This window comes from Spodoptera frugiperda, chromosome 26 (assembly GCF_023101765.2).
Source record: "Spodoptera frugiperda isolate SF20-4 chromosome 26, AGI-APGP_CSIRO_Sfru_2.0, whole genome shotgun sequence".
NCBI lineage: Eukaryota > Metazoa > Arthropoda > Insecta > Lepidoptera > Noctuidae > Spodoptera > Spodoptera frugiperda.
The window spans coordinates 12,147,486-12,162,620 of record NC_064237.1 but is presented as its reverse complement, the minus strand read 5'-3'; the positions used below and the strand labels follow the sequence as shown (position 1 = coordinate 12,162,620).

The 15,135-nt window shown below is 34.9% G+C and overlaps 3 protein-coding genes across 3 annotated transcripts; 2 read left to right on the top strand and 1 right to left on the bottom strand.

Annotated features, from left to right (window-relative positions):
* The first annotated feature begins 1,019 nt into the window (after window positions 1-1,019).
* On the top strand, window positions 1,020-4,866 carry LOC118264667 (geranylgeranyl transferase type-2 subunit beta). The gene is made up of 6 exons (XM_050704895.1): window positions 1,020-1,441; window positions 1,772-1,889; window positions 2,319-2,412; window positions 2,821-2,991; window positions 3,664-3,817; window positions 4,228-4,866. The coding sequence occupies exons 1-6, from the start codon at window positions 1,212-1,214 to the stop codon at window positions 4,490-4,492; spliced, it is 1,032 nt and encodes a 343-aa protein (XP_050560852.1). The 5' UTR covers window positions 1,020-1,211; the 3' UTR covers window positions 4,493-4,866.
* Window positions 4,867-5,480: 614 nt separating this feature from the next.
* LOC118264715 (glucose dehydrogenase [FAD, quinone]) lies at window positions 5,481-8,741 on the top strand. Its single transcript, XM_035577316.2, has 3 exons — window positions 5,481-5,753; window positions 6,014-6,216; window positions 6,476-8,741. The coding sequence occupies exons 1-3, from the start codon at window positions 5,609-5,611 to the stop codon at window positions 7,907-7,909; spliced, it is 1,782 nt and encodes a 593-aa protein (XP_035433209.2). The 5' UTR covers window positions 5,481-5,608; the 3' UTR covers window positions 7,910-8,741.
* Window positions 8,742-10,887: 2,146 nt separating this feature from the next.
* On the bottom strand, window positions 10,888-14,670 carry LOC118264779 (uncharacterized). The gene is made up of 3 exons (XM_035577410.2): window positions 13,932-14,670; window positions 13,121-13,797; window positions 10,888-12,784 (listed from the first exon to the last, which is right to left on the bottom strand). Exons 2-3 carry the CDS (start codon window positions 13,772-13,774, stop codon window positions 12,314-12,316), a joined length of 1,125 nt encoding a protein of 374 aa, XP_035433303.2. The 5' UTR covers window positions 13,775-13,797; window positions 13,932-14,670; the 3' UTR covers window positions 10,888-12,313.
* Between the last annotated feature and the right edge of the window lie 465 nt (window positions 14,671-15,135).

Sequence of the window (15,135 nt, the reverse complement as noted above, 5' to 3'; positions counted from 1 at the left end):
AAATTGGCAAGTTCAAGTTAAATCAACTCATACATTTTTTATTGATGTTTAACGAAAATGGTTAGTTTGATTTGAAGTACGTAAGCCCTTTGTCGCAACATGGTGGTAGGCAGTGCCTATACAGCGCCCATTGACTTACAAATATTTCTTAAGCTTCCATTACATTAATGTACCTATCTGGTCATTCAAGTACGTTGATTATAAATGAAGATAGTAAGGAAGGGCAAACCGAAATAGTTCACAGTACTTTACACACTGATTGGCTAAACCGATTTACAAATAAACGTGCAGCTAATTTTATAGGTTCAGATTATAAGCAAATGCCACGGGGATTAACATCTTACAATGTGAGGAAATATCAAAACAAAAGAGTGTAAAATGTTTTAGGAATGTTGGACGAAAATTGTCATTGGAAGATGCAAATGACACTACATGTAAAAAACTAAATAGATTTGTATATGCATTAAAGAAACGCAAAGTGCTGACACGACACAAGCCCTTAGGCAAAGGCCAATCTAGTATGGGGCTCAACGATTTCAGATAAAAAAAAAAAAAAAAATGTACCTACGCATCTGTCCTTTTTTCATTACGTCTCCAAGTATTTGTTATTTTAGGCCGAACCCTTCCGGCGGTATTACAACCATCAATTCCTCTTGTAAATAAGTGCCTACTCGTACTATCACTTTCATTCATCCTCTTGAATAACTACTGGAAAATTTACTGCTCGAGAAGTCCGAGAGTATGGCAGGTCTAACTACTTAAGTTGGCTTATTGATAATTTAGTTTTGATACCCTAGAAGAATTTTTTAAGTATAGAATATAATTTTATATGTAATAATAGGGTTATTTAAGTTCCTAAGTTTTCGCATGCCTACTGAAGGCGAAATGTGTTTAGCTACATAATTACCTGTTACCACCTTTTTTGTACCATATTTCGGCGAATAAAGATTTATTATTATTATATTATTATTTTTTTAATTTATCGACTGATAACAAAATTGTCATTTTGACAGTGACACTGACATTACACTTCGGCAGAATTACCTGTCGTGGTGAGTCGTGTAATCTCTTGATAGAGATTATAAAATAATTGTTCTTTGGTTTTAATTAAGGCAAGTGGACTGGTAATTCTTTCTTGCCAGATCCAAAACTTCGCGCGAGGAGTCTCCGTACTCCTACAACCCTTGTAAGAAGCTACTAAGCTTCTTTTAATGTCTATGTATTCAGTGCTTATGAACAATATAAAAATGACTCTAAATCCGAAAGACGTAATTATAAGTATAGACAGGCCTAAAATACTGTTGTTAAAGAAACATATAGACTACTTGGCTAAATATGGGACGGACCAGGACGATTATGAGTACAATATGACGGAGTATCTTCGGATGTCAGGCATCTACTGGAGCTTGACGGCGATGGAGCTAATGGGAGCCTCTGATAGGTAAGTCCACCTTCATCCGAGATACGCGACTTAAAAATGTATTACATTCTTTTAAATTGTATAATTTGATTCATTATGTTACTAGAAGTTTTAAGTACTTGCAATTCTAATATACTATTTCCTGTACAGACTATATAACTGCTAATAAGAACTTTAAATAGAAAAACAATAACTTGTTCTAATTATAATTAGTTAATTGTACTCATGTATAATTGTCAAATACAATTGTTATGGAAATGGTTTAACAACTGAACTTACCCAAAAGAAATATCCTTTTATCCAATATACAACGGAAATTAATTAAAATATACTTTTATCTGGATATAACAGGATGCCAAAGGATGACATAATAAGCTTCATCTCAACATGTCAGAACAAGGAGTCGGGCGGCATCTCAGCGTGCTTCCCACATGACCCTCATATTCTATACACCTTGAGTGCTATACAGGTTAGTATACGGACTACAACATAAGACTTAATATTAATGATATTATGTTGCGAATATTAATCTATGTATTCTATGTCAAACAAGATGTATTTTTGACCTATTTACACAAACCTCCCTATAAATAACTGTAAAAGATCATGAAATTCAGTCTAGCAATCATATTTTGTACTATAATCACTAATGATGTGAATATTTTTAAATGATTCTACTTAAATGCTTTGGCAAATTATGATAACAGACTACATAGTGGACGCAGTGGCTGGGCAACTAGCTGCCATGCAATGTGTAGCTGGTTCGATCCCTGCACGGAGCAACTCATTGCGATTTACAAATTGTTGTTTTTGGACTGGGTGTCTTGTGCATGCACAGGAGAAAATCCTAGTGTGGGGCAAAATTAAAAAAAGAGAATACAAAACTTTCTTTCTTCAGGTTCTGACCATGTACAACAGGCTGGATGCCATAGATGTGGAGGGTGTGGTCAAGTTTGTGGCGTCCCTGCAACAACCTGATGGGAGCTTCTATGGTATTTATTTATTTTCACTGTTTTAATACTATCTCATTATGTTTACTTTGTGCCCAACTTATATTTTGAATCTTGATACACTTACTATTATGATAAAAAAACTGCATCCAAATCCTTAAAAAAATATATACTATTCCACAGGGTGTTAATGGAAGACTCCTGAAAAACGCAATTTTTTTTTGTCATTATAATTTTAGTTGTTTTTATTTTCGTGTTATTTATGCAACATCAACCTTAAGCAGTTGATTACAACTATTATTACATAAAAAAAACATTGAATTCCTTATTTTTTAAGTGAAAATAAGTCTCGTTTTTTACCATCACCTGTTTGCTGGATTTGGGAGTGTTCCATTTACACTTGTATATACAGGACATTTATACATATTGGTTTTTATTTCTGCTACATAGGTGACATCTGGGGTGAGCAGGACACAAGGTTCACATTCTGTGCGGTGATGTGTCTCTCACTATTGCACCGACTGGACGCCATTAACGTTGACAAGGCAGTTGAGTTTGTGCTCAGCTGCATGAACTTTGATGGAGGCTTCGGTTCCAAACCTGGCTCTGAAAGCCATGCTGGTAAGTTGTTAAAATACATATTGAATTTTGATAGTAAATAAAACTATTAAACAGCTAAGGCAAAAATCACGATTTACTCACGTAAATGAATGGAGAAGAGTTCTACTAATTTTGTGAGTAAACCATGATTTTTAGTTAAATTAGTATGTCTCATGATAGTATAAAATTCTGCTAAAGCAGTTATGGATGTCAATGTCGAAAATGTCTCTTTTTTTATGAAACACGCCAGACGTACCACCTAGTGGTAAGCAATCGCCGCCGTCCATGGACACTTAAAACAGCAGAGGCGTTACAAGTGCTTTGCCGGCTTTTTGGGGGTTAGGAATTTAAGAGTTATTGTTCGGGAATCGGGGATTAGGAGATTGGGAAGGGGGAAATTAGGGCCTCCGGTAACCTCACTCACACAACGGAACACAACGCAAGCGTCGTTTTGAAAAAACTAACTAGACTAAACAACAATTAAAACTAAAGTGTTTTAAAACTGCAACCAACAAGTTGGTAGCAATTTTTTAGTCATAGATATTCAGTATTGACTGAAATCAGTTTTGCGGTCAAGGCTTAAAAACACCTGCAACAAAGCAAGTGTGATTGGAGGTCAACCTTACTGCATATCAATAAAATTGTTAATAATTATTAAATCTTGCAGTTTTATCTTAATTTTTTCTTTACCAGGGCTCATCTACTGCTGCGTGGGCACTCTCTCCATCTGCAAGAGGCTGGATGCACTAAAAGTGGATGCCTTGGCCTGGTGGCTGTGTGAACGTCAACTGCCCAGCGGTGGCCTGAATGGCAGACCTGAGAAGCTGCCTGACCTTTGCTACTCATGGTAATAAATTATTTCTTACTTAAGTTTTCATAGTGAATATGGTGTAATTACAAATTATGGTCAATTTAAACTAGCGCAGAGTCAAAGCGCATCGAAGCATCTTTCCAAAACTGAACATAACAAATTCAACCTTAACTCCACAGTGTAACGCACACATTATTTCTGAGATTTTAAAAAGCATATTCGCGCGCTGACGCGCGAATTCCGAAGAATGCGCGCGCCTTTTTAACATCTCAAAATAATGTATGCGTTAGTAAAGTAGAAGTAGTGCGTGCGGAGTTAAAGTTAAGAAACGCTTCGACTCTGCGCTAGTATAAATCGACCCTTATTGTTTTTCTTTCATTACTTGTTTCTCATCATTGACGTGATGTAATGTGAAGTGGATAATTTCAATTAATTTATTTTTCCAGGTGGGTAATATCATCCCTGAAAATCTTGAACAAGATGCGCTGGGTGGACAAGGAGAGACTGGAGCAGTTCATAATGGCCTGCCAGGACCCAGACACGGGCGGATTCAGTGATCGACCAGGAGACATCACTGACCCATTCCACACACTCTTCGGTGTAGCCGGGCTCTCACTACTCGGCAACAGCAAAATCAAACCAGTCAACCCTGTATACTGCATGCCACAAGAAACCATTGATAGGCTTAAACTGAAACCACAAATGTTATAAGTAATTTCCAGTATGTATGTCTGAATGTGTGTATCGTAGTTTAAGTGGAAAGCGAGTAGGTAATGGAGTAACTTTTTATTATTCTTTAATAAGCATCATGATGGAAGCAAGGGCAAGTACAACTTGAGAAGTGTTATTTGAAAATGTGTCCCGATAATGGGACACATTGTCAAATGTGACGAATTTATCCGATGGCTTTGGAACTGACTTTTATGACTGAAGGTGTAGTTTCTTGTCTTTTCCTTCGTACCCTATAGTTAAGTAGCATCATTTTTTATTATAAACTGAATGTACGCTGTCAACTTTTATATTTATTATATATTTAAGCAGCTATGCAATAATAAAGAAGTATACAATGTGATAATATATAGCAATATCTGTGTTTTTCTTCCATGTAATCAATGTTAAAGACATCCTTAGCAGTTCATTAACGTTAGTCCTGCTAAATACATCAACTATCGCCTTCATTTCTATTGTTTTTGAGAATCAGTTGTTCCTGTACTTTCCACAGGTATCCATAAATGCAACAATAGTCTGTGTTTATTTGCCTAGACTCCCGCAATTTGACTTTTTTTACATGTATGAGTGGTGGTGATGGTGAGCATGAATTTTGTCAGACAGGAATGTTCAAAGAAAACAGCCGTGTTTCCGAACTATAAATGAAACTCGATCAGTGGGTCATCTTAGCGATAGGTACTGAGCAGCAAAGAAAGCAGAAAAAAATAATATTTTCAGGATTTAAATAGTCAGTTGCGATATTTATTTTTTTACTTTCTGAAACGCATTCTCTAATTTTAACGAAATCTTCTAATGCCTTTAAGGCTACTGTCCAACATGAAACTCTCATAAATATGACCAACAAGGTGGCGGTGGAGATTGTAAAAGAATGTTGGTATATAGTCTAGACGTGTGAAGTTTCATCTAAACTAAAAAGACCAGGTTTCCAAACAAAAAAAAATATGTCAAAATACTATTTGTCAATGTCAAATGAAGTTCATTCATACTTTTCAAAAGTTGTAAACAAACATAACCTAACACAAACGATGAATAATTTCGATTTTATGAAATAAAAATGCCGTGCATTTACTAAATAGTAGTTTATAATGATAATTCACTATGTTACCAGTACATTGTTGTCAGTTTTTGTTATTTAGTGTATGTGTTCACATATCTACGTTGTTTATATACTTAGTTTACTACAGTGACTTACTATCGACTGCATATTTTCAAGAAATTAAACAGGAATATGACTTTATCATTGGTAAGAATTATTTATGAAGTCTTCTTCTACTCTTTTCTGACCCTAACTTATTTTTACTGAGCTTACAACAGGTTTTTAATAATAAAATAACTTTAAGATGTAGAATAATTTCCGTCTCTCTTAATCTCTATTTATCTTATCTATTTTAGTACAATATTAATTACGCTATATCTGTCTCTCTAATAATAAACTGTGTATTGAAATTTATTAAATATAGATTGTTATTGCATGTTAATTTCTATCCTATTTCCTATTTCCAGTTGGTTCTGGCACAGCGGGCTCTGTGATAGCCCATAGACTAGCAACAGAGACAAATTATACCTTCATAGTGGTGGAAGCAGGTACCAGAAGTCATGCATTACTTGAAGCACCAGTGCTTGGCCCATTCTTCCATGGATCACTGCTGGACTGGCAGTACCAGACTGTTCCTCAGGAACATGCTTGTTTTGCTATGAAGAATAGAGTGAGTTCCTTATACTTATTTAATTTTATTTGTAAAAAAATTTTGCTTAATAATTTATTTTGTTTTTTTTTTAAGATTCAATCATAATGATAATTCATATAGTTTTTAGAAAGAAAAAAAAAACATTTATTTAACATGCTAAACATTTTTAATTTTAAATGAGGTGCAGAAAATGTAATGGAGTTCTTTAAATAAATTTTGTTCCATATATGGATTCCATTAATATAAGTAGGTACCTAATTAGTCATTTTTTTTGCAGAGATGTAAACTAGCTCAAGGCAAGATTGTTGGAGGATCATCAAAGCTGAACAACATGATACATGTCCGTGGCAACCTAACACACTACCAGAACTGGTTCCATGGTAGATACACCAAGGAATACATTGAAAAACAATTTGAATACATAGAAAATAATATTTTACACCTCAATGAAGTACAGTATGAAAGTGAACTAGCCAACACAATATTAGCAGCAGCTAAAGAATTAGGTTATACAAATCTAGACAAAGATTTTAAGCTAGGTTTCAGAAAAAATATAGTCAGTCAAAAATATGGAAAACGATGGTCCACTTCTGACAACTTAGAATCAAAACATGTTATAACAAATGTATTGGTAGAAAAAGTAATTTTTAATGGCAACACTGCTCGTGGCATTCAAGTTCTTACATTAGGTAAGCGAAGTAAAATATACGCCAGAAAAGGTGTTATTTTATCTGCTGGAGCGATTAATACACCAAAAATACTACAATTATCAGGTATAGGGCCTGAAAAACTACTTCAATCTTTAGGTATACCAGTGATAAAAAATCTACCAGTTGGTAGAAATCTCCAAGACCATATAGGTACTGGATTAGATTTTGTATTATTTAATAAATCTGTTTCCATTAGTGCTTTGGATATGATTAATCCATTCCATGTGTTAGACTATTTTATTAACGGAAAGGGTCCATGGACCACGCCAGGGTGTGAAGTAATTGGTTTCCTTTCTACCAAAAACCAGTCAGAACCAGATATACAATTTATGGTGCTCCCAGTAGGACTCTCCTCAGACAGAGGGAGTTTACTAAGAAATAATGTTAATTTAAAAGATGATATATGGGATAAATATTTCTCTAAAAGTTTTCACAGTTATGTAGGAACTATTCTACCTTTAATATTACATCCTAAGAGTAGAGGCTATGTTTTTATTAATAGTACTGATCCCAGTTTACCGCCGTTATTGGACCCAAAGTATTTGTCTCATAAGGATGACAGAGACACCTTAATTAATGGTTTGAAACTAGTCATGAAGTTTGTTAGTACAGAAGCTATACAAAATGTGGGAGGCTACATTAACCAAATAAATTTTCCTGGTTGTGAAAATTATGAGATTTTTACAGATTCCTACTTTGACTGCTACATAAAACATTTGACATTAACAAGCTATCACCCTGTAGGTACTTGCTCTATGGGGTTACCAGACTCTAAAAATACGGTAGTGGATACTTCTTTTAGAATATTAGGGGTGGAACATCTATATGTGGCAGATGCATCGGTGTTGCCAACATTGCCCAGTGGGAATATTAATGCGGCTATTGCAATGATGGCAAGCGTCTGTTTTGAGACTATTATTAAAGGTGAAACTAACATTCCAATTTGTGATAGACGCGATAGGATTAATGAATATTTGTTTAGAATATGTTTTGATAGTTAATATTGAAATGTACCTCTAGAAACCAGTAGAACTACTAACTAGTCAGAATTAAATACCTCTTCCTTATAATAGGAAATTGACATTTTCTCTGAATTTATTCAATAAAAAATGTTATGTAATTATTTATTTTATGTTTGCAATATTAGCTCTTTTGTGAGGGGGGAAATCATTCAAAGCCTTCTCCCACCTAGGGTGAGACGAGAAGGACTGTCTGACTCTTACTGAGTTTCTATTCTCACTCTTTGAGCCAGAGTCTACAATGCAATATTAGCTCCAAAATAGAGTTTAATTGTAAATAGTCCTAATAAGTTTACATGTAAAAATATTTTTTGACTTGTACAAGTTACAAGACATAACTTCCAATGTATATCTCATAAACTATGTGTCATATAGGACCTATTATACAATATACATAGAAATTGGTAAAGAAAAACAACAATATTATGTTGTAACACTTTATTGAATATATTAAGGACACTTCTAAACATGAAATCGCGTAGTTTTGAGCGTCAATTTCAAAACAACCATTTTTAATACCAAACAATTTCGGTACGATTTATTTAAACACATATTTCAGAAGAAATGTTTTATTTTTTTATTTAGTATTATAATATGATATGAATAGGTGTAAAAATGACTACTTATTTCATTTACAACTGTTTTAAATCGTACCAAATTGTAATAAATAAGTTTTGACTAATAAAGATTAGTACACAGTACTTCAACTTAATTTTTATAATAAGAAATTTATATTTGTGCCACAAGAAATTATTTTGAAATAATTATACATTATCGTTTGTAAGTTATACAAAATAAATTACAATTATACATATTTCGTTTTCACATTTAATTTTCTATAATCCTAACGTCTAAACACGTAAACACGATATTAATATGACTAGTACATGTTGCAGGCACTTAACATTAATGGACATATCGAGACATGTCTAATTCATTAGTTTTTATTTCTTTTTCATCATACTTATTTGTCAAGATATATTTTTTAAATCGCCTGCGTATCGATTCATAGCGTGATTGATACAATTTTTTTCCCCTTTTTTAATTACATACATTTTATCTGCGTTAAGGATACATCGTATAAATAAAGGCATACAATTTGTGCCTATTTCACAAACATTTTAGTTCTTAGTTTATTAGTATTACATTTCGTATCAATTCAGTGTCAAATGGGACACCTTAATTTCGAAAATATGGGGCATTTTTATTATAAAACACATAGGTAACAACCCTAATATTCTCCACGCGTAGGAGAGGTTGTATACTCAAATTTTCCTCCGATATAGGAAGCTAGCTTCTTACAAAACTTGTTCTACATCGGGACCAATTTCTAACACAGAGAATTTCCAAGTACAAAAGCCCAATAATACTTTTTCCGACCCGACAATAGAGGTCGAGACTTCAATGCTCGACTCTTTCGTTAGTTGGTCGGCAATAATTTACTACACATTATTAACTAACTAATAATCCACTTCAACAATTCATTTTTAATTTTACAAGAGTCTAGAAAGGTGTCCTGAATCCATAGTATAAGTTTGCTTTACGTTTAAAAGTAATCGAAACGAGAGCCCGTTCGGCGTTCTGATTGGTTGGTTTATTCGAGCCGGCCAATCAGAGTGTCGAACGCGCTACTTTAACGACATTACTTTAAACGTAAAGCAAAACTTATACTAAGGGTACTGGAAGATACCTCTTTATTATTAATTTTATACATAAAATCTTTAAGACACTCACGGACGGAAGATTTTTCTACATTTTAAATCTATAAAACTTTACAGATTGTTATTATTAAACACCGTATTATTTATTTATTACATATATTGTGCACGTAATTTAATTTACACATGTGTGTTTGTTCACATAAAATCTAACACAAATTATACTAATTTGCTAATCAAAAAATTTATAAGTATCTGAATATAAATATTACTAGATGCTTTTGGGTACATACTGTTTATACTGGATATATTTTTGTATAAGCTAGTCACGAGATATAGTATTACTGTTGTATAATAATAATGACGCGATATTCTTACAAAATGTCATAAATTGTGATATACATATCATTTTAATTATTTATTGCTATAATACACCCAGGATAGCTACACTACTAGGTATTCATTATACTGAAAAAAAAAAACAAAATAGTATTCAATAGTAAAATACAAAAAGCTTAAATTCTCGATCTCGAATAATAATAAACTTAAGCTTAAGCACTCTTCAATTGCTTTAAGATTTTTCACACTTATATAATATATAGTTGTTTTCTGAGCAAAATTCTCTCAAAACAGTTGACTGTTCATAATACTGGACGGATTATCTGATAATGCTTCATAAGACACTTACATAATAAGATATATAATTATATAAATATAATAAAATATTGCCACACTCCTTATAAGTTAAAAATAAATTTACTAATACTTTGTACATTTTAATACTGAGCGGTAAATGCGTCGGTTTTTATACATAAGCTTACATTTATAGCGAATTTAGAGTTAACAACTAAGGATATATAATTTTAACTATAGGTAGTTAATATTAGCCATTCATTTATACATAGAATTGAATTGCATTTATTGTAAGACCTCGTGGTAGACCGCTAAACTCGCAATCACTTGATCAGCGAGTACAACCTAAATTTCTGTTTCTAACCGTCGTACTCAGAGTCATTTAATGGTTACTTAACACATTGAACGCCGTGGTGGTCACCGGTGACCGACGTTAGCGGAGGATTTGCCTTCAATAGTTTTCTGTTGGCAGTCAAAGACTTAACTCAGTCCTTATTTATTGTTTTCAGAACAAAATCGTTAATAAGGACTAAGGAATAGCTTAAGTTATCATTAAATGTCTCTGAGTGTGGCAGTAAAGTTTCTGTCATAAAGATATTAGTTTAGAGGACTAATTTAGACATGAGAATTAAAATCATGTAATCTTTCACTTATATTTTAAATGCAAAGATATGTTTTTCTTGTCCTTCAGACAGATATTGCACAAATGGCTTTAAAACGTCCTCATGTAAGAATAATCGATATTTTTATGACTAACCCACTGACTGCTGATCAATATTAATGACCTACCATAGTTACTCATCGATTCATGTAATCAGTTAATTGCTATATTTTTAACCGACTTTAAAAAATGGAAAATTTAAAATTTGTTCTTAGTTGTTAACTCTAAAATAACGCATAGATTTACAATCTAACAAGTAAATAAATTGCTACAAATTATTTGTGCATATTTTTTTTAATAATAATACTGTTATGTTATTTGTAACCCAATTTATTAGGCAAACAACTGAGCTTTGTTTGAGCAAAATTATTAATTTTGAGACAATTCGTTTTGAAGTATTTCATACCTCGGTTTAATTGTTATTGTGAACGAAACAGTTCTATTGAACATTATTACGTTTAATTTTTGGGCCAGTAGATTTATTAAGAATATTAGGCATATTTTAACTGAAGGCACTGTTATTTTTCTTTATACCTTTATAATTATGATATTTTAATAAGGCCCATATTTTAAACGTCTAAAAACACATCTGACATTTTTTATCCGGACAGCAATGATAAATTTATATAATTTAGGTATTTGTACCTGTATTTAGAGATATTCTGTTTTTAAAGTAATTATAGGACGGCTTCGTTTAATAAATTGTGCCTTAAATACAATTATTACAAAAAAAACCTAAATAACACCATTTCATTCTATCTCTGTTCAGTATAACGATTCTGGCGTTTTGTACGACATAGTGATATGTTTAAATAATAAAAATCTATAACCTATTGACTTTTTTAAACACGTTCAATTGAAACTTTAAATAGTGTTCTTAAACACGGATCTCCCTACATTCTTACGTATAAAACAAATTCAACATTAAAATTCCTACCTAATCTTTCGCAAAAGCCTTTTGTTGACTAGACTATATTATGTATCTTGTACAAAATGAAATAAATGTAAAAATTTATTCACATCAAGTTGATAGGATACGCATACGAGATTATTATTATAAGTGTTTGACTGTCTGTTACCTCAAAATTCCGACGACGACGCAACGTTTGTAAACGATTTTCTTTTTATCCTATAGCAATGTATAATATTTTTCTTTATTCTTATTTTAAGGACGGCTTTCATAAATTCTACTATTTTTCTATCATTAATTTCATAAAGGCACACTAAAAAGATTAGTTTCCCGGGAAAAGCACAAACAGTTCATGTCGCAGTCACTATAGAAAATCGGACAACTACGAAATACACCAATTTTTAGACCGTAAAAATTAAACGTCACAAATTAAATAATTAATTATCATCAACTAGTAAAACGAAACTGTACACTCACTAACATCGATTTGGAACGGATACGACTAACAACAAATGCTTAAAAACTTACTCGAAACATGAGTCCAGGTAATTATCCAACATGTCTAGCTGCAGGTCGTTCCACTCTGTAGGGTTGAGGAGTAAGGACGAGAGGTCATCTTCGGGCATCAAAGGAGGTGGTACAGCCGGCTCCACAATCACATTAGCTCCTATATTCGTCTCCAAATCAATGTCAGGAAGACTCTGAATGCTCCCAATATTGAAATCAGGCAAGTGCAGCATCACAGCCTGATTTATTTCATTCGACATTTCTTCTACCGCATTGACCTGCGGAATATTGGCGACTGCAGTTTTTTCCTCTGTGACTTTTTCTTTGGACGCTGATTTCTTCTTCTTATGAGGTCTATTTGAGATTCGTTTGGTTCCTTCTAAATGTGCGAGATCGAGTTTCCAGAAGCCTCCTTTCCCCGGCTCGTGTTTTGATCGAGCTACTTTCACAAACACTTTGTTTAGAGACAGGTTGTGTCTGATGGAATTCTGAAAGTTGAGGGAACACACTTTAATATTCGTATCAGAATTCACATGTTAGACGTGACAAACCTCCAGACATACGTATTTGCACAAGTTGTGTAATACGTGATGAATAAAAAAATGCGTCACGTTATTTCATGGTTAAAAAGAACCCCTTTAAATTATTTTTACTACCGCGAATATATTTATAATCAGCAATCACTAATAAATATCCAATAAACTTATCAATCAAGCACTCGACTCCCTATTCATAAATCCAATTAGACGTAATCTTATCACAATGTTTGCGGACCACACGTTTATTAAATCATGAGCTTTCCCTACCGGCGCGATAGCACTCACCTGCCAGGTGGGGTCGGCGTTCCTGTAGTACTTGAAGTTGTCCCTGATCCACGAGTATATCGCGGAGAGCGTCATCTTGTCGTTGTTGTACCTCATGGCCATGCAGATCAGCGTGCTGTACGAGTACGGCGGCTTCTTCTCACTGTTCGTCCTATACTCGTGCTTGTTCTCCGTAAAGTCTTTCTGACACTTCGCTATCGTCTGGTTAAACTTCTGCAGCCTCGTGTTCTGCGGCTGCACCTTCACCTGCGGAGCCGGCGACACTGGAGGGATCGGAAACTGCGGCACCGACATTATGTTCGTAATATTCTGCAGCCACGTCAAATTCGTGAGGTCAGCCTCCGGCTCCTCGTCTACTACCATCTTGTTAGGCTTGTGTTTGCTGTGTATCTTTTTAGAGTATTCAACTTGATCAGCCGCGACGACTTGTTCACTCTGAGGCACATCTGTTTCTGTATCTTCTTGGTTAATGGCATACGTGTCTGGCTGCTCGTACACATACTCTATCTCCACTGTGTGGGACGACTCCGGGACCGTGTGGTCCACAGCAAAGTACGTCGTCCCATACTGGTCTCCTGCATCTCCGTAAAAGTTGAGCGACGCCGTGTCCAGCATCTCGCCGGACGCCGGAGACAGGCTTGACGTTATATGCATCGCGGCCTACTACATCGCTCGCCCTGAAAATATTACGACAAAGAACTGATGAGTCACGTAGTTGATGAATCAGCTAATATCGGAAACTTCGATTTCTTTGAATTATGAATAATGAAACACTGGTAATGGAAGTACTTGATCACTTGACTTGTATTACCTGAGAAAAAAGAAGGTGGTGGACGGTGTTGTCCAAGATGTCCGAAGGGAATCGATCGGCGACGGCGCGGCCGGCGTGACGTCGCGGCGGTCAGCGGCGCCCCCCCGCGCGCATGGTGTCGCGTCGGCGTCGAGTGCGTGTGTGCGCGCGGAGCGGCGGCGCGCGAGCTAGTGGGCAGGTGCGCGCCCCATTGTGTGCACCGTCGAACGATTCCGAACAGGTGTGTGCTGCGATCGATATTTTTCCACCGCAAGACAACGCCGGCCCGCATCGCTGATAGCTCCGGACAATTAGTCACGGTTATCGGACCCAGGACCGGACCGAGGCGGCATTGTGCACCAGTCTGCCACCACCAGATGTTGGCTTCCGTAGAAGTTGCTACCATAATGACATACTTTCACGTGGCAAGACGTAAATAGAGCAAAATACAGTTAGTTTCAGCAAACATTAACCAAGTATTAATATTAATGTCTGTTTTATGATCCCTGGTGCTCCAAGTGCGGGCCTGATCGATGGTTTCTGAGGCATATCGTCACGAGCTGGCTCGTGCGGGTACTTCCGCAATATCACTCACATTTTCAATTAACGTTGTTATTTTGCCCATTCATGTGGTTTTTCTTTAAAACGACTACCTAAATTACCATTCAGTACACCTAGTTTTTTGAGCGCTTGTCCAACAACATCTCTCCAACTTTTATATCAAGCGATACAAGGTCCTTTGAACCAAGAACTCATTCATAAAATATTCGAAAAAGTTACGTAGAATACGAGACCTATTCTTGCTACTTATTTGATTATTCTTCCTATGTACATACTTATCAAAAAGTTAGGTAGGTACTCATAGATAATTCAGTCATCCAAACTCCCCTTTAAAAGTCCTCCCCTCATACGAAGAAAATGTTGGAAGCACATGGCACATAATTTGTAAAGCTCCAATATGTTTGATCCGCATAAATAGAGAATTAAGGCAAGTGCTTGTCCAATGTCGTTCAGAACCCTTGTTTACTTTGTATCGATAATGATTTAGTAAGTCTTCTGGAAATAGCACCCTTGCGAGACTTGGTAATACAACCCCTTGTTGACTGACGGAAAATTTTGCTTTCGCTGTTAAAAACTGCATTTTTTTAAGAATTCGTACTGTCATGCAACGTATTCCGTTGGTATCCTATCATATTATCATGGTTTCTTGATCTATCTTTCTCTG